Below are 20,194 nucleotides of genomic sequence, written 5' to 3'. Positions count from 1 at the left end.
ATTTGTGCTTACGTTTTTCTCTGATAACTTAAGATCCAGATGTACAGGAGGTGGTTACTGGGAGGTGAATTATCCACAGAGGTCTCTTCCTCTCAAAACAAATGGATCACGTGATTTAAACCATAATAAATATATATACAGTATTTTTCTGATGCATGTTGCAGAGGGGCTGCCAAGTATGTTGGTCGACGTGAAAACATGAATGGCACTACCTAGAGCCGATGTTTAGTTTGTCTGTTAAGGGCTACTGCATAAACATGATGCTGCAACATCATGGTTTCTGTAGAGGAGGACCTGCTCCCTATACAGATATAAATGGATTTAACATTATTGTTGTCCAGGCCTGGAAAAGTCATGGAATTAGAAAAAAAAAAAAAAAAGAAAGTTTTGGAAAAGTCATGGAACTTTTGTTGTGTATAATGAAATGAAAGTTCAGAGTTTTCTACAGTCTTTAAAGGCATTGTTTCTCAAGCCAAATGTTAGTCTTTTACTACAAAATCACCTCTGTATTTAAAGGATACATTTTTGCATAAAACAAGGCCAGTGTCTTCCAAAGAGACACATTAGTAGTGGATTACTTTGTGGCCAGTAGTTATGGCAAACAAAGCCCTATGAACCATTTCCTTTATTTTTATGAGCCCACTAGATGTTGCTCTTGGTTTTAAGAAAAAGGCTCAAGGTATGGCAAGTCACTGTGCTTCCCAGTACCTGCACTACCACACTATATGGTATGCCAGAAAAGATTTAGTATGTCCCAGTGCATAGTATGTCAAATGCAGAATGCCCAAAATACAGGATGTCCTACTACATCTGGTTGTATTTTGCAGTTTTCAAGTCAACATGCTTGTCTGACTATTCTGACCCACAATTCTCTGCAGTCACATCGAATGAACCACAAACAGATGATAGCTCTAAACAGCTGTCAGAAGCTGCAATGACAGATGAGCAGTCAATTAGTAATAATAGGAATGTTAATTGTTAAAGTGAACAAAATCATCATAAAGATAACCAACAAAAGGACATAACTATGAGAATAATTGACAAAGAAATGCATATGTTATTTTACTATTGTGAATATAATAGTGAATATTTGACTCTACAATGTATGCAGTGTGGGAGCCACAATTATATTAGCAAACTCTGACCCCTTTCTGTTGCCTGAGTTGACCACATGTTGTGGCTGTGTATGAGTGAGGATAAAGCAAAGGGAGGCTGCCTGGAGGGTGTGGCTGGAGCAGGAGGGAAAGTCTTCAACCTCACATCCTCAGGGCCTGATGCAGAGACTGTCCTTGCCTTTATTTTTTATATAATCCTTAGTTTGTCTTAACAATCCTTATTTAGACTTAAATTTATACCTTCTGAGTGTTGTATTATTTTTTTGTTTATAATAAATAATGATTGATTTTTGGATTTTTTGGATGTATCAAGTCAGACATATTTTTGCTCAGCCATCGTAGTGGTTATATGGGACCAAGAATAACCACCACATGCAGGTTTAAGTTAAAAGTTAAACTACATACATCGCAAAGTAACAACAGCAGAGCTCTCTCTCATGCTGGCTTTCTTACTGCAAAATACGACCACACGTAGCAGGACATCCTCGTATTTCTGTTGTTCAGCATTTGACATTGTATATTTTGGGACAAAGTATTTTTTTTTGCCATACTATATAGTATGGTAGTAAAGGTGTTGGAATGCACAGATTCTTACCCTTACCCTAACCAACCCCACTTCTCTTTCCTAAACCTCACCAAAGGCACATTCAATCTTAAAATGTGTGCACTGTTTTGCTATTTCCCAACTGAACGACATGTTTCCTAGAAAGGGTGTAACACGATGTGAAACTGGCTCTGACGTTTGTTTTCTCTTGTTTTGTGAGTTTGTCAGAGGTGTTACCCAATCAGCAGCAACATGGATATAAACTAAATTCTAGTTGATCTTTACATATTGTACATACAATTCTTGTGTTTATTTCACACTTGCTTTGGCAATGTAACATATGTTTCCCATAATGCCAATAAAGCCCCTTTAAACTGAACTGAATGACACCCAACAACAGAGAATTCAACGCACCACCGTTTCTGTTTAACTAAATGTTTCGCTATGTTTTGTCAGGGCTTAACACAGCCCAATCCAACCAATGAAGCAACAGTGAATGCCTTCCCCTGCATCCCCTAACAGCTCAGTGTGGCCATGCTAAGAAGAAATAGCATATTACATCCAGGGCTCAAGGCTAAGGAATCATTTGAAACTCAGAGGGTCATTGTTTCATTTGTAATTGTCCCATTAACAATACAATTTCATTGCAGAAGGGGAAACACAGTAGAGTGGTGAAATGATCATACAGGCGAAAAAACAACTCCACAGGTGATTGTGCAAACTCAATTACTTTTCAGCAAAAATGTAAATGAACACACCCAAAATGTCCTTTACAGTCACTTTCTGCTTTGTGAAACTGCAGTAATGTAAAGTAGAACAACATAGACCTCTATGTTGTAAAAATATTTGATATGACTGCAACACAACATCACACAAAACAAATTTTCACAAAGATATCACACATATATCCCAACATTCAGTGCAACAGAGTGAAACCTACTGTCAATCTAAAACGATCATGGTTTTTATACCCCAGTGCCTATCAGTATGGTGATATCATATAATGAATCACTCAGAGGAGGTGACGTGACAGTGCACTCTCTGGTACTGTGGGGATGTGTTTCTCCGGTTGCTGATGCAACAGTAGTCTTCCCTGTGGTTAAACCTGCAAAATAAGGTCAAGGACACACACATCAGTGCCTCAGAATACCATCTGACATGATTATATGTATTTCATGAGACAGTATAGATCCTACATGTTTAAACGCAGCTCCTTGTCGAGCTCCTCCAGAGTCTTTCCTTTGGTCTCTGGCAGCATGACATAAAAGAAGACTCCAGCTGCCACAGCGGTCATCCCGTACAGCAGAAATATCCCTGACAGACCAATCGCATCTGTTGATTCAAAACATAGTTCATTCTCTGCTGACCATCATTTCACTTGTGAGGAACAACATGAGAGAAAATATGACTCAATCATTTTGGGAGTTTGAAGTAGGAACGGAAATGAATTTATCAATGACACAGTTATCTGGCAAACTGATTTTATGGCCTCAAGCATATCATATTTTTGTAAGATCGCTCAATTATAAATGTTTATTTAGATCTTTAGACTGCTCTTAAATACTTTTTTTTAGCTTTAAGTCCTACACAGTGGTCCACCCACACAAGTGTTTTCACTAAAGGCCCAGTGTGTAGGATTTAATAGCATCTAGTGGTAAATTACAGATTGCAACCAACTGAAACTTCTTCCATGTGTCAAGTATGCAGAACTACAGCGGCTTACATGAAAACACGAATGGCCCCATCTACAGCCAGTGTTTGGATTGTCCATTCTGGGCTACTGTACAAAAAAAACCAAGTTGGACGAGCACCCACGTCCTATGTAGATATAAATGGCTCATTCTGAGTTAATGGAAAAAAAAAAGATTCTTAGTTTCAGTTGATTATGCAAAACATAGAGATACAACCCTCTTGCCTTGAGGTGACAATGCTAACCACTGCATCACAGTGCCACAGCTTTTCCAGTGCTCTAATAATGTGGTGAAGCGTCAACCAATCAGATGTTTCTGCTTTCTGTTCATTGCGGTGCATGCAGGGATACAATGAGGCAGCAAAGTGTGATGTTAAAATGGGGCTCAGACATCTCTCTGTTATGCGTCATGGGATCGGCCTTTATAAAGACCACAAATCAAACTACTTATAACCAGTGTGGACGGATAATGTTTAGTGCCCAAGTTAGTAATCAGACAACTTCAACAGGACTTTTACATGGCAAACATTTTGAGCTGTGAACACATGCGTAATGAATCACTTTGGCTCTCTTCTGTGTCTTTTTCCAGTTCCAGGGCGCTGGTATTATTACTGTAGACCCACTGGCTTACTGGGAAATGTTAATGGAACAGAACCCTCATTAATGTCGTTAGTTACACCTTCGCTTTTCTGACTGGGACTAGTCAAAACTGTGAAAATGGTAGATGGGGACTCACCAACAAAATTTAAGAAGGTGAATGTGCACAACAGGTGGGCAGCCCAATTGAAGCAGTTGGTGAATGCGAATGCCCGTCCTCTGATAGCAGCTGGAAATATTTCACTGAGGAGAAGCCAGGTCACTGGTCAAAGACAAACAAACAAAAACTGCTTAATTTCCCAGCTCCGATAATCCACTTGAAAAGTGTTGGATGTTGGATAATGTCATTCTAAAGATGGTAAAGCTACATTCAGCAACTTTGCATGCTTGCAACTCCACAATGCTTATTAATGTAGGCTGATGGTATGGCTGTATTAACTTGTCCTGTGTAGCTCTAAATCAGAGTCCTGCATTGGGTTGGGTATCTGGCAGGTGACCCGAAATAAGGTAATTTTTGCAGGTGGTATTTTGTTTTCATTTTATGTACAGGTTCAGTTCTGGGTTAAACAAGGAGCATGCAGGCTGGATGATTAATATATTTTAAAATGAACTGACAATAATTATAATTGAATTTGATGTTTTAACATTTTTGACTTGTGTGTCAGCTCTGTCTTCTATGACAGCTGGAACACGAGAGTAACTTCAATCAGGTGCGTTACTAATCGGCTTGTTAACTGTGGAGATGCGCTGCAAAGAATATTAATGTCAGCTGCATTACCTGAATAACTTTCGTTTTAAAATATGTTACCTTAAATTCAATTGTATGAAATGACCCAAAATTGTCATTTTAAATGTGCTGCCTAACCGTATTGTTTGAACAGCACATGGTCATCATCGGATTTGTGGTTTTGGGTCGGGCGCAGATCTTGTGTCAACGGATTGGGTCGAGTTCCACAACTAATTGGTTATTTGTGCAGGTGGTGTAGGCTGACCAAACGTCCTCTTTTGCCCGGACATGTCCACTTTTCACGTCCTGTCCGGGGCATTTTTATAAACTGATGATAATGTCCGGTGTTCCGTGTGTTTGTGTGTGTGTGTGTGTGTGTGTGTGTGTGTGTTAGAGTGCGGCATGGGCCGTATATTTCTGTCCGAACCCGAACCGAGCCCGACATTATTTAATGACCAAAGCACTGAGTTTGTGTCACACAGTGGTTACAGGCTATTTAACAGGCCGGGCGTGCACCGTGGGTGCCCAGCATAGAGGGAAACCTCCGTGTTTGAGACGGGAGCGGGAGGTGGGAGGTCCGACGCTTCCAGCGAGAGGAGAGGGAGACATAAAACAAAATAAGATAAAATAGGAAAAACCTGTCTCCCTCTTTTATTTTATTTTCAGCGTTTAATCAAGGCGGAGGCGGGCGGCTGGAGGTCCGAGACTTCCAGCGAGGGGAGAGGTAGAAACAAACAGCCAATGTGTGTCTGTGTGTGTTATGTTCAGGTGTTGTCACGTAAATAACAGTGCCCAAGCAATAAACAGGACAGACAACAGGATGTTATTTATTTTGACACTACATTTTCACTGAAAGCTGACCGAATCCGACCCGAGCCCGAATACAATTCCTAGCTAAATTTTTGACAAACCTGGCCGACCTGTCGGGTACTGTCGGGCTCAGATCGCCACACTCTAGTGTGTGTATGTGTCCCCTATTGGGGCCTATCTGAATTTCTGTCTTTGAGAGATATTATTTTGTAATATAACTGAATTTTCTATCCATACATATAAATTTTAAATATATTAAAATGATAAGGCATCTTTGAGTAAACTGCAAGTATCATTTAAGTAGGCTATGTCGTGGCCGGCCGAGTGTCCTCTTTTTTGGAAATCAAAATATGGTCACCCTAAGGTGTAGTATTCAGACTGTTCACATGCACTGTTTGTATGTTTGTACACTGTTTTCCTATGAAAAAGAATGCACCAAAATTCATACATATCCCATGTAATGATGGGCCAGTAGGATGTGTATGATCAATATGTTATGGAAAGCTGCAATCACGTGACCAATATACTGATGGTAGTAAGGATGAAATGGTTCTGAGCGGTCCATAAGGAGGCAGGTTGGGGTGATGGATGGGTCACAAGACACAAGACTTTCTCCAGGAGACTGTTGTTTGGAACCGTGTAAATTTTGAGTCATTTTAAGCCCCATCATGTTTCTTTTCCTATACCTGACCTCCGTAACTTTACACTAATTACACAACTTTACGTTAAGGATGTGACGTTATCTGTTAGGCACCAATTAGGATATCATATGAATGAACTGTGTGCATTTTCGTAGGATATCATACAAACTGTAAATACAAACTTGGTCCAAATCCAATGGAGTATGCGCTGACAACAGCCATCAAACAGATGAGAATGATCCAGTTCACAACTGTGCCGTGGATGCTAGGGGAGGATGCAAGAGGAATGTCCGCTGCTTTCTGTTTCACTTTATCAAGTACATGTTCATTTTGTGTTCTGTTAGCAAGGAGTCTTTGGCTCTCATCTAAAGGCATGTCAAAAACTGACCGATTACCAACAGTTAAATGAGGTAAATCTGTTCTGTTAACGTTAAAGTCCTCAGAAATACAGGGCCTCTTAGCATTCATTGATGAATGTCCACTGAGGAGTCCAATGGTAATCAGACACAGTGCCATAACTGAGCATCCACTGATGAGCAGAGGCCTCCTGCCCACCCTGTCTGAAAACACCATGGAGGTCAGAGTAACAATCACTTTAACCAACCCCAGGCCCACAGACGCTAGCACTGCCGAAGCGTCACTCTGAAACCCCACTGAGTGGAAGATGGTGGAGGCGTAGAGGAGAACATTTGGCTGGCCTGTGAACTGCTGAAAGAGCACCAGCCCGAGGCCAATGACAGTCCGAGTTCTCATGTTGTCCTTACGCTGGAAAAGGTACATGCTGCTGTACTTAACCATCTTGTTTTCCATGCTGGAGCTGAGTTTTGAGTCATCTGCTTCTTGGTTTCCATTGGTAGTCATGAGCTCTCTTTGACTTGAAGATTCCTGAGTGCTGGATGGAAGAAACCATAAAGAGACCAGCTGAATCACAGAGGGTACTACAGCTAATCCAAACATCCACTTCCACCCTCTTTTTGAGTCAGACAGGATGTAGTTCATGGCATAAGCTGCTAGTATGCCCACAGTGATCCCAGCTTCATACAGTGTTACCAGGAAGCCCCTGTGGTGTGGGCTAACCATCTCAGACACAAAGATGCAGCAGGACATGGATGATATACACATGGCAAAGCCAACTGTCATCCTGCCTACCAAAAGTGCAGCATAGGAGCTGATGAGCAGGACCACACTGCCAGTCAGGATCAACACGTTGCTGAGAAGGATGGAGTTCCTTCGGCCTCTATGGTCAATCAAAGAGCCACCCACGATGGAGGCCAGCAGAGCTCCTATTAACAAAGAGCTGACCAGAGCCTCCTGCTGGACACATGAGAGTCTGAACTCTGCCTTGAGCTGCAGCAAAGCACCTGAGATAATTCCCAACTCATAACCAAAGACCAGGCCCCCCAGAGTGGACACCACACTGGCCAACAGGAGGGTGGAGTTACCTAGGAGAAAGGAAAACATTCAGATGGTTTACTTTTTGAAAAGTAACTAATGACTTACATTTACACACTGAAATATTCATATTACAAGTCATCCACCTTCCCACTAAACCACGGAACCAAGCACCTGATAACTGGGTATCTCGTGACAGGAGATTGGGAGGTTTAGTTTGGAACTGATAAAATACCACAGGATAACACATGTCAACTTTTAACCACAACAGTCCATAAAAGATGGGCAGGAACAGGAGGATGCACACAACTTGTGTCATCTTCCCAGGTGCATGTAGTTTCCTGATGACCTTACTCGCTCTCTAGGCTATTAAGCAGCACAGGATGAGCCAGAGGCCGAGGGCAGAGAGAGGGAGGTCACACAACTAAAAATATTCACAACGATTTAACAGCTGGGGATACAACCCTGCAAAAATCACACACCAACCTGCTGGTTTCTGTCTGAGGCTTTAGTTAAAAGCATGATACTGGCCCAACTAGGGGTTTGAATCTTTGACTTCTGTATCCCTAGAACAAGTGACTTACTCACAGTGCCATCAGGAAGCCATGGTTTCTCATATTCTCTCTGAGGCTATGATGTCACATGCAAAGCTTTTTTTCTTTTTAGTCTTAAAGCACATACAACAGTCAAAGCATTGGTGATTAAATTCTGAAAAAAATCTCAAATCATTCTGCTGGTTTTAGGTGTGGTATCAAATATTTTGGTGACATTTGGTTAAAAATGAGAGTGAATGAACAGAATGAATAGGAAATATTGTGCACACAGTACAAACAAGATATTGAATATCACTGCAGACTCACCGTTAAACTGATCTGACCACCATTTAAATATCCTACCTAGCATCCAAAGAATGTCTGTGTCCATTTTGGTTGCATTTTAATGAAAACTTAAAAATGTAGAGTGCCAGACTTCTGAATTGACTATGAATTGCAGTGAGGCAAACTATAACCTATTTATTTTTGTCCTTTTGTTGCTTTTTACAAATCGCACACTGAGTAGAGAAGTAAATTAGCTTCACCCAATACATGAAAAGATAGCATATGTGTTTCAAAGTGTGCACGATCCTTTACAAATAGATAAAATAAAGTCATTGCAGTCTGTAGACTTCCTGTTTTTGATGTATCAAAGCTCAACTTTTGTGAAAAGTACATCCAGTGTCAGAATGGTTTTGTATGGATCATTTTGGTTAGTTCCAAATGAATCATACACATTTATCACTCCAACTGCTCTGCAGCTGCTTCTAACATGAACCTGTGAGTCTTTCATGTGCACTATCTATTGACAGAAATGCAAATGAGGCCAACCTAAATCCAAATGGAAGCTGCTGAATTTCAATACTGATTAAAAATTACCCCGTCTTTCATTGATATGAGGAAAAAAGAAGCTTAAAACAGTTCCTTACTGACTGCAGAATATCTTTGCACATATGATATTTTTAATAGTGACCTCTCTTGGTCTAAATGTAGTTTCAAAGGTTTTAGCAGAAAATGTCAGCTGTCAGCAGCTGCGACACTGAAGTATGAGTATCTGCACTGACTTTAAACAGGTCACATAGTCAGCCCTACAGGGGAACCTCGTTCATTTGTTACTGACATTGCTTTACTTTACATTAGAGCAAAACTAAACACTGCAAGGTAACAATTTACCAAACTGCCTTACAATGAAAAATAACTTACCCATTGCTCCTGTCCTGATATATTCACATTTCAGTCTAGCAGTGCAGGTCTGGATTCATTTCTTGGAAGACATCCTCTGTGAAATATAAGCAAAACATCAGAAAATAATAATGATATGGACTGTGCTCTCCTGGTCTGGCACCCACTGGGAGTCTTGTGTCCTGCTCATAGAAAAGACAAGGGGGCCAACAAGAGCCTGTTGCAGCCCTGTCGCCATGACAACCCTCTTGTTGATTGCCATTATTTCGTTAGGGAGTCCACTTGAGATGGACTCAACAAAATACATGGCTCTGTAGCAATCAGTGTTTTTTGTCTTATATCAAAACCAAATATCCCATTGCCTGATAATGACAGAGCAGAGGGGATTTGGTGTTCATCTGAAACAACAAAAGGAGGAATTAACACCAGTGAGATGAAAAGCACCACTTCCACAACTCACCAAAGGAACTATTAGAAATAAACTGGAAGTGATGGAAAAGTTAAAGGCCACGGGGAAATTACATGGAAAACTCCTCGTTTTCATTTTTTGGTTCAGTACTGACTGGAATTTAGCTTTGGATATTTTAAACCTTAGAAATAATATGATAATCCCATTCTATTCCTAAGTTTAAAACTGAAAACAATATGTGGATGCACTCAAAAAATCAATTGCTACTGTAAAGGTTCAAAATTCAGACAATTTAACTCAAACAGAGAAACTTCACTATATCACTAATCACTGTGTCCCTACAGTGACTTTAAGTTACTTTTGGAGTTTATTTTTAAATGTAATGGTTAACTTTTAAAGCCCTGATGATGTGCACCTTGTTATTATAGTGCCAAGTAACCCATCATTGAGTCCATCCTGACTTCCTCCATCACTATCTGGTACACTGATGCCACTGCCAAGGACAAGGGCAGGACCTAAACCTCACGCCATAAAAACAGTTTCTTCCCGTCTGCAGTGGGCCTCATCAACAATGTCCTGGAACACTGCTGACATGGACTCTTACCCCCCATCCCCATTGATACTGACTTTACGTGTTACATTAACACATCTTAGACTATTATCTCTATATTTTTCACACATTTGCTCTACTGTGAACTTTTGCACATTCCCCGACTAATATTTTTGCACAGCCTACACAACTGAACAGCTTTTTTTTTTTTTTGTAAATTCTGAAACCACTATATTGTACATATTTTTTATGTAATGTCTTTTTTAAGTACCTTTGTCAGTCATATTTTTATTACAACTTTTCTATCTATATCTATGTTATTGAGTGTTGCTGTACTTAGCCTTATTATTCTTTATTTGCTCTTAATATGTTTATTGTATGTTTAATGTATGCACTAAAAGCCATAGTAAATTCCTTGTAAGTGAAAACCTCCTTGGTAATAAACCGTATTCTGATTCTGAACCCTTGTGTCAACAACCAGTGATTTAGTATCAAAATCTGATTTATTGCAGAGTAGGTTTTCACAGATGGCGTGTAGTGGTACACTGACATACACGGTAAGAGAAAATGAAATTAAAAATCAAAGCAAGTGTTGCAAAAATCAAGACATTTAGAGAAGAATTAAATTATAATAAAAAATATTAAAGAATATGTACAGTGTGTCTGAATTAAAATGCACAGTTTTCAGCAGTGTTTGTTTGTTTGTTGGGGATAACAGTCATGTCATGTCATGTCATGTCATGTTAGTGGGGATCCTGGGCTTTGTTCACGAAACCAGCTGCAGACAGGAAGGAACTGTTATTGTGGCATTAGGTCTTGGTCCTGATGGACCACAGCCTCCTGCCACCATGTAAGTGTTTGAGAGGTTTTTGTCCAGGGTGGGAGGGGTCAGCCACAATATACAAGGGGGCTGTATAATGTACTTATCTATAGCCAGTGTTTTACATACAGACAGCTCAGCAAAATCAGTCACAAAAATGGATGGATTTTTCACCGCTTTAGGTCAGCTGTATGACTTTCATACTTTCACTTCCATTCCCCCCTTTTTCATCCTGTTCAGTCTCCCTCTGCAAAAGTTCTTTTTCTCTATACCCTGGTTCACAAAGGTTTCCTTTGTCTCCACAATGAGAGGCATCTCATTGTTGCTGTGAGTCAGGTTTTTTGTTTTTGTATTGTTGTCTCTTTCATAAACTGTTCAAAGTCTGACCCAAACAGCTTTTACGTAGGAACACATATACGATTGAGAAAATGTAGTGGTAGTCTGATGGCAAGGTAGGGTGGTGAAATTATCCTCAATTTGGCTTCCACTTCAACTGGTATTGATTTTTTCAGGTAAGCCTTTTAAGTGGCTAAAATAGGTTTTGCTGCTGACCCTAAGTCACAGCAGTACATTGCTGAGCTCCTGGGGTGCTAGTCCCGTCTGTTCCTCCAAACAGGCAGCGCACTAACCGCCATCTATTTTATCAAATGTATTAGACTACACTGTTTCATTATTGTTATTATTCTCATTAACATCATCATTATTATTGTCATTCATTTCCTCACATGTTACTCTCCCAGTCTGGGATCCAGATGTCTCCACCACTCATCGGGGGATTGACTTCAGCAGTCACATCTTCAATACAGATCCTAAGCAAGAGAAGAATTAAATATGAGTTACTAATGTTTTCTGATGCTGATACAGTGAAGCAATAACATTAACATTTTGTTTATGTTGAGGTGACAACCAGTGGTTCTTTTCATTCTAGATTCATTTGTCACTTATTTTTCCAATTCACCTTTAAATGGTCATCACACTGCCATCTAAATTTCAAAGGTGACATCTTCAAAAGGCTAGTGTCATCCAACCAACAGTCTAAAGCTCAAAAATATTCAACTCACAGTGATATACTTGCGAAACTGAGAAAAACAGAAAATTCTCACATTTCAGAAGTTTAACCAGATCTGTGTGACATTCGCGTGGTAAATGAATTGAATAGTGAATCTGTTATTACAGTTTTTGTCTTTATAATCCATGAAATATACGCAACAGCTTATTGAGTGCTTAAAACAAGTTTACAGTTGGTTTTATTTAAATCGAGAAACTGCAAGGCAAATATTTGTAGGCTACAGTGCTCATACTGGATATAAGCCCCGAGTCAAGTCAAGAGTGGAAGCTAGTTTATCCAGTGGTGCAGCAAGCATTCAGATTCTTTACTCAAATAAAAATCCTGTTTTCAGAAATAAAACTCCCTCAGAAATGGCCCCCACCCCCTTAAATGACAGTTTGCCATATAAGAGGGGGGATGGGTGGTGCAAAAAGGGGGAGGCATGTCAAATATTTTTTTGACTCTTGTTTTTTATTGTGGCTTAGGGGAAGGATATACAACTTCAAATGGCTGTATTTTGTATTTATTTTACTGGTGAAATATGACTTTGGAAGGCATGTTTTCAAAAAGCTCTAAAGGACTGTTTGTTATTTATCAAAGGAGGGGGTGGCTTGGGTGTGACTTATTTGTTGTTGCTTTTTTTTTTATTTCGACCCTTCCCCAAGCTACAAATATTTTTCCTTGAGCCTCCTTGAGTGACTGGCAGAAAATTCATGACCCTCCCTCCATCAGTTGGTGGTTTTTAGGTTTTTAAAACTAACCCTTTAATGTTTGAAAGTTAAAAGTTGAAAGTTGAAGCTAAATTTCTGAAGTTGAAATACAGCCCTGACATGTAGAAATAAAGTGATTTAGATGAAATATTACTATTTTAAGCTCAGATTTGGTTATATTATTTTTTTTCCTAAAGGAAGAGTTCAGCGTAGGCTACATAATGTCCAAGGACTTTCAGAAATGTGAAAATCCATCATTAAGTTCTGTTTTTACTGTTTAGAAATGGTGTGGTTTGGAGGATTTTAAAGAGTTTTTAAAAATCCCCCCAAAAAATGCTTGTAAAAAAGTGGCGGTCAACTAACTACAAAATACAGTCATTTAAAGTTGTATGCCCCCTCCCCTAAACCAAAAAAAAATATATATATTTTTAAATCACAAGTCCCTCCCTAGTGCTTGAAATATATTTGTCATGCCTCCCACCTTCTCCCCTCCCATAAATAACAAGTCAGGTCAAGAGGGAGCAAGTTAAGTACTTTGTATTCTGCTGAGCAGTTTTATATCGCAGTGCATAATTTTTCATTAGCTTTTATATGTTTTGTACAGAAATTCCTCATCTGCAAAGTAACCAGTATCATCAGATAAATGTGGTGGAGCACAATATTCCCACTACACTGCTGTGGAGTAAAAGTATGAAGTGGTGCTCAGTCAGAACTGTACAGTACTTGAGTAAATGCACTCAGCTACATTACAGTTTTGTCCTTTAGATTGAAAGAACAACAGACTCTTTGCTTGACCACTTACAATCTTTCCCCAGTCCTCCCTGTTCCCAGCTCCTGATAAGAGTTAACACTTAGTGCTGTGGACAACAGCCCGTTATTCATCGACTCACACAGTTTGTCCGTCCAGGAGTTCAAGCTGCTGTTAACGGGACAGGCAAATACAACAGGCAGCTGCATCGCTGTGTTTGTAACATTGTTCTGAGCTCTAGAGACACTTTATTCCTCTGTTGACTTACAGGCTCTATTGAAACATCCGGGAAGAGAAAAGGACTCACCGTTTGAGATGCTCCTGGAAACTTGTGGCTCTTCAGGAAGTCTGAGCTACGTGGCAGCAGTGTCAAGTTGCAGGAGGAGAAACTTGTTGGCGAAGTTTTGACGCCAGAGGTCGACAACTTCGTTGTACAATTTTCCCAGGAAGGAAAAGTCCTATAGAGGCTGAACACACTGCTCACAGCTTGGCACGATTAAAGAACCAGCCGGTAGTTTTATATTCAGATCATTTCATAAACAGGTAATCACAATGACTGCAGAATTTAAGGTACAGAAAAACCTAGCGGTTATTGTGCTACAAATTTGACCATAATAGTAGTGGTAGGAGTAACTGAGTAGCCTATAGTTACTCAAGCACTGTTTAAAGGCGAACTACACCCATTTGCAAGATTCATATATGTTATTCCTGTTACCTGAGACAATATCAGTGAACGTGAACAACTCTCTCCCAAATCCAAAAACTAGAGAGCTAAAACTCAAATTTATGATGTCACTGTCTGGAGCTGCTCCATAGACAATGAATGGTGAAGATGTTCTTGATGACTGAGAGCATTACAGGGATTGTTCAAGACTGAGAACACTAGAATATAATAAAGAGCATTTGGGTATAAAAAAGAAAACAAACATTCTGTGGGTCCACAAAATCAGACTCCCATTCATTGTCTATGGAGAAACTCTAGACTTTATAGCCTACCCCATGACATCACAATTTGAGACATCTTTGGTTTCTGGCTTTGAGATAGAGTAGCTCATATTCAGAAATATTGATTAAACTTTCCCAGACCCTTTATCTAACAGCCGCAGTCACATTTCAGATTAAGTTTTAATTATTATCATTATTATTATTATTTTTTTTTTTTTGTCTTTTTGTCTTTATTTGATAGGAAAACTTAGGTGTGAAGGCGGAATTGTACTTGTGCATCAGCTCTATGCAGAGCCTATGCCATAGCATGCGCATGTGGCCTGTGCCACTGTGAGCATTTATACTGGGGTAGTGGTGAGTCTGTGTCACTCTGCAGTTACACCTCCAAAACACTGGTAGGCTGTGGGGTTTCTGTGAAGTGCTGTTAAATTTAATTGATTTAAAACACACCCAAAACACACATTAAACATGGCTTAATAGCAACAATTTCAAACACAAGTACACAAATCAGCTTTCATAATAACTTGTAGGATTCCCAGACAAAACACTTGCTGGACACACTTCCCCCACAAATACAACATACTAATGTTATTAGCACAAGCCTATGGCATAATGCATTGTATAAATTACCTTAGCGGCTAGCAGAGATTTCCTCTCCTCATATGAAGCCAGGGACAACAGCAACATTTAACAAAGGTAATGAAGGTAATCTTGACAATTTATTGTTTCTTATTAGTGAAATAAAAGTAAATAAAAGCTTTGTTTCCACTGAGGGAAATGGTTTTTTGTTTACAAAAATAGACAGGAGGTCTGTGTCACCACGATATGTAGTTATATTTCTGGGGAGGTGCATGTCAGTCTATGGAGTAGGTTATGGCATAAACACTGTAGGTGCATTGTTGATTCAATGCAGAAGTATAAATCCTGTGTTAAGAAGAGGGAGAGGGGCGGCACGGTGGTGTGGTGGTTAGCACTCTCGCCTCACAGCAAGAGGGTTGCTGGTTCGATCCCGGGCGTGGGAGCCCTTCTGTGCGGAGTTTGCATGTTCTCCCCGTGTCAGCATGGGTTCTCTCCGGGCACTCCGGCTTCCTCCCACAGTCCAAAGACATGCAGATTGGGTAACTGTAAATTGTCCATAGGTGTGAATGTGAGTGTGAACGGTTGTTTGTCTCTGCGATAGTCTGGCGACCTGTCTCGCCCGATGTAGCTGGGATAGGCTCCAGGATAGGCTCATCCTCAAAAGGATGAAGTGGTTAGAAGATGAATGAATGAATGAATGAAAAAGGGGGAGAGAGAGGGGATGACATGCAGCAAAGGACTGCAGGGTGGAATTAAACCTACAGTACATGGGGTGAGCTACTGGCTGCCCCACATTTTTACTGTTTTAAATGAGACCTTTGATTAGATTTAGTTGCTCTCTAGAATTGGTTATTAACATAACCTGGGTTTAGAGCATGCACATCTTTCATATAAAACAGTTTTGGTTAAAATTCTTCCAACAGCAGAAGCAGAGTACAGTTGTAGTATTATACTAAGAATACAACAGCAGCAGTTGTATTCTTGAATTGTTACAGTAACTCCAGAGGTAGCAGAAGCATATTAATTGTCATTTTAAATAATATGCATAAAAGTAATCAATATTATTAGTTTATGTGTTGCTCTGCCGTGACATTCTCTGTCCTCTTGTTTCTTCCTGGGAGGTCAGAGGTCAGGGTCTCAGCAACAGAAGAGCGATCGAGCAGCAATAAGTCCTTCTTGTTCCTCTTAAGGACAGTCAAACAAATACAGTATAATAACAGGTAGTGTGTCTAATAAAAAGAAATATGGTTGTCAAGAAAAACAAAAGGGGCAGCACTGTGGTGTGGTGGTTAGCACTGTCGCCTCACAGCAAGAGGGTTGCCAGTTCGATCCCGGGTGTGGGAGCCCTTCTGTGCGGAGTTTGCATGTTCTCCCTGTGTCAGCGTGGGTTCTCCCCGGGCACTCCGGCTTCCTCCCACAGTCCAAAGACATGCAGATTGGGGACTAGGTTAATTGGTAACTCTAAATTGTGGTGTGAATGTGAGAGTGAATGGTTGTCTGTCTCTATGTGTCAGCCCTGCAATAGTCTGGCGACCTGTCCATAGTGTACCCTGCCTCTTACCCAATGTCAGCTGGGATAGGCTCCAGCCCCACCCCCCCACGCCCCCCCGCGACCCTCAAGAGCATGAAGCGGTTAGAAGATGGATGGAAGAAAAACAAAAATCAGATCTAAGGAAACCATATTTGATAGTAAATTTACTGGGGAAGAAAAAGCCTTATGGTATACCTTTTATTTTTCACATGAATATCAAGGTCAGATGTACATAGGACAGAGGTAGGCAGATAGCATATATATTATCCTATCAGTAGATTGTAAATGTACTATCTAGTCTGTTGGGAAAAAAAGGACAGACATTTGCAATTATTAGTCGTTTTTCCCCAGATGAGTATTAAAATAACATACCTGATTATAGAGGAAATATTAGATCTGCTACTGGATAAAGTAAGGGAGCTTTAGTTTATATAAATATATCTGTACGGAGATTTAGAGATGTTTAAAGGGAGAAGAACTTTTCTTTTCATTTCCCCGTGTCAGTGTGACATTTCCTTCTGAAGGTTGTGTGTACCATTGGTGGCCGCTAGATGGCAGCCTGTAGAGACAGAGCTGAGGAAGCAGGAGGACAGCAGATAGTAGAAAGAGACCGGAAGTAAACATGGCCCAGGAGAAGAGCATGGCGGTCTCAGAGCTCCTCAGGAAAGCGGAGTTATTAAAACAAGGAGCAGAAGCCCGGGTCTACCGGACAGAGTTTCTGGGAAAGCCGACTATTGTGAAAGAAAGGTTCCCGAAACGTTACAGACACCCAGTACTGGACGAAAAACTGACACACCGGAGGACGGTGCAGGAGGTCCGCTCCATACTGCGCTGCCGGAGAGCAGGCAAGTTAAACCTGGCCTGGTCTGTAACTTTAGAAGTCTGCATACGGTGAAATAAAAGTAGCTAAACTATCTTAATTATAGCTTATTCCAGCTAGCCTTGAGACGAGAGTGTTATACAACGCGAATTGTGCCACTGGAAGGTGAAAGGCTGACCAAACTGAATGTGAGGGACCACGGTGAAGTGATTGTGTTTCACCCAGTGTTGGCAGCAGGAGGGCGTTTAACTCAACTCCAGGAACCTCGCGTTTAATCTCCGGAGGATGACACACGGACTATCAACAAATTACTGCTCGCTTTATGCACCATGAAGAGGATAAGCGGTTACGGAAAATGAATGAATGAATGAATGAAATTTCAGCATTTTTTAATGGCTTCCAGGTAGTGTCCAAGTGATTCCAATCCCATACCACACATCACTACACTGGGCAAATGAGACACACCTCTTTCTAACTGATATCAGTGGAAAATTCAGAAGGTGTTTTCAGTGATTTCCATATTGTGACCAAATGATTCCAAACCAATGCTGAATTGTATTACTACGCTGGACAAATGAGACACACTTCATTACAAAATTGGAATTCAGTACATTTTCTGTTTTGTATAGATATTTTTTCATGAAATTTCAACAGTATTATTCAATAGCTTTCATGTCATGTGATCAAGTGACTCCAAACCACTCCTTGGGTTTGCAAAACACATTTGTCAAAGTGTGTTTTTTCTCTGTTTTACCCTACTCCTCTGCATCAAAAACCACACACACATGATAAAAAAAACCTCAAGGGCCACTTGCACACCTGTGCAATTCAGGACATTATATAAATTGTAGTAAAATTCAATAAAAAAGGTCTAATTTTTCCAGTGTAGTGATACAATTCAGCAGTGGTCTGGAGTCAAGGGCTCACCTGACATGGTAAGTATAGAAAAAAGTGCAATCATTGCATGAAGTGAGCACTAAGTGGTGGATAGTCCCTGTGTCATCCTCCAGTGGCACCCCCCCCCCCCCCCCCCCCCCACTGCCAACACTGGGTGAAACAGAGTAAGAAGAGGCGCTCGGTTCGGAGTGAATGTCAAATATCTAACTTTAGCTTCACCATGCTGTGAGACAGGGGTAGAAGAAGAAGAAAATAATAACTAAAGAGCATGAATTAGTTTTTTTATGCCACCGCGCCGGTGTTGCCATAGCTGGAGACATTATGTTTTTGGGTTGTCCGTCTGTACGTACCTCCGTACCTCCATCCATCCGTCCCATTCTTGTCAATATGAAATCTCAAGTACACCTTGAGGGGATTCAAATTTGACACAAATCACAGTCACTTGAACCGAAGAAGAAACTGATTAGAATTTATTAATCAAAGGTCAAGATCAGTGTGACCTCACAAACATGTTTTTGTCCATAACTCAAGAATTCATACACAAATTATGACAAACTTCACACAAACGTCTAATAGGATAAAATGATGAAGTGATGACATTTTATATTCAGAAGGTCAAAGGTCACCTTCACTGTGACATCATAATGTTCTGCATAAAACACTTTCTGGTCATTACTCACTGTCATATCTCAGGAGGAGAAGGGGAGACATTTGGTCAGATACTGAATTGGTGACTCTAATCTTGGGTGTTCACTTTGAAACTGTGCTGATTGTGCTGACTGTTGAACAATAGCTTTATTATTTATACTGATTCACTTGGTCAGGGCTGTTTTTTTATAGCCTGCTGTAGTCCACTTGGATTGCCACTGCTGTTTTTTTTTCCATCAGTGATTAATCTGTCAGTTATTTTTCTGATTTATTTGTTCATATCATGCCAGAAAATCATCCGGCTGCCTCAAATACTCACTAAAGCATCAAATGTGTATTAATGCACTGCTGAAAGTAGTCCTCAACAAATGAACAATTTCCTCCTTTTTTAAACCAAATTATTTGTAAAAAAAAATTGAACAACTGGTATATATTTGTTTTTATTGTATTAAAATAGTGTTGTGGCTGAGAGCCACAGACAGAGTAGAGCCAGAAAGTAGAGATGGACTTATCTTTTTTCATGAGATTTGTTTACATTATGGAAAATACAGAATTATGTCATTCTTATTTGTTAATAATAGAAAACACAGGCTTATAGTTGTAATGAATTGCCTTTGTAATTTTAGAGTCCAACATACACTGTTAAATCAGACTCTCCTTTAACTTCTCTTCTTCTCAGGCATATCTGCCCCTGTAGTCTATTTTGTGGACTACACATCCCACTGTATTTTCTTGGAGGAAATTATGGGTTCCTCGACCGTGCGTGACCACATCGTTTCCACTCAGCAGTCTGATTCCTGTAAAGAGCCGGAGCTGGAGTGGCTGGCTGACAGGGTGGGCCACATCCTGGCCAAAATGCACGACGAGGACGTCATCCATGGAGATCTGACTACCTCCAACATGCTGTTGAGACCTGGCAGAGAAGACGGGGAGTCCGACCTGTTCCTCATCGATTTTGGCCTGAGTTACATCTCCGCTCTGCCAGAGGATAAGGGAGTGGACTTGTATGTGCTGGAGAAGGCTTTCCTCAGTACCCACCCCAACACAGAGGCGCTGTTTGAGAGGCTGCTGAAGAGCTATATAGCATCATCCAAGAAGTCATCAGCTGTCATTAAAAAGCTTGATGAGGTTCGGTTGAGAGGGAGGAAGAGGTCGATGGTGGGATAATGATTAATTGGTGTTTACAGGGACAAGCCTCTCTGGAAATGATGTTTCTGAAAATGTGTTCTCATTAAAAAATTGTTATCTACAAATATAA

At 40.4% G+C, this 20,194-nt stretch overlaps 2 protein-coding genes across 4 annotated transcripts; one reads left to right on the top strand and one right to left on the bottom strand.

Moving 5' to 3' along the window:
* Window positions 1-2,249: 2,249 nt before the first annotated feature.
* Window positions 2,250-13,869, bottom strand: slc2a10 (solute carrier family 2 member 10). 3 transcript variants are annotated; one of them, XM_049571195.1, is made up of 7 exons: window positions 13,824-13,869; window positions 11,736-11,819; window positions 9,253-9,328; window positions 6,307-7,566; window positions 4,086-4,208; window positions 2,856-2,991; window positions 2,250-2,764 (listed from the first exon to the last, which is right to left on the bottom strand). In XM_049571195.1, the coding sequence occupies exons 3-7, from the start codon at window positions 9,254-9,256 to the stop codon at window positions 2,668-2,670; spliced, it is 1,620 nt and encodes a 539-aa protein (XP_049427152.1). In that variant the 5' UTR covers window positions 9,257-9,328; window positions 11,736-11,819; window positions 13,824-13,869; the 3' UTR covers window positions 2,250-2,667. The 3 variants fall into 3 exon arrangements, with proteins under 3 accessions (XP_049427152.1, XP_049427145.1, XP_049427161.1); XM_049571188.1 differs by lacking the exon at window positions 13,824-13,869 and adding an exon at window positions 13,571-13,681; XM_049571204.1 differs by lacking the exon at window positions 13,824-13,869 and adding an exon at window positions 13,659-13,678.
* Window positions 13,870-17,184: 3,315 nt separating this feature from the next.
* Window positions 17,185-20,194, top strand: tp53rk (TP53 regulating kinase). The gene is made up of 2 exons (XM_049571770.1): window positions 17,185-17,416; window positions 19,616-20,194. The coding sequence occupies exons 1-2, from the start codon at window positions 17,194-17,196 to the stop codon at window positions 20,101-20,103; spliced, it is 711 nt and encodes a 236-aa protein (XP_049427727.1). The 5' UTR covers window positions 17,185-17,193; the 3' UTR covers window positions 20,104-20,194.

Source organism: Epinephelus fuscoguttatus, linkage group LG1, assembly GCF_011397635.1.
Source record: "Epinephelus fuscoguttatus linkage group LG1, E.fuscoguttatus.final_Chr_v1".
Lineage (NCBI taxonomy): Eukaryota > Metazoa > Chordata > Actinopteri > Perciformes > Serranidae > Epinephelus > Epinephelus fuscoguttatus.
The sequence above is the reverse complement of the archived record's forward strand: the minus strand, read 5'-3'. Positions and strand labels throughout refer to the sequence as shown.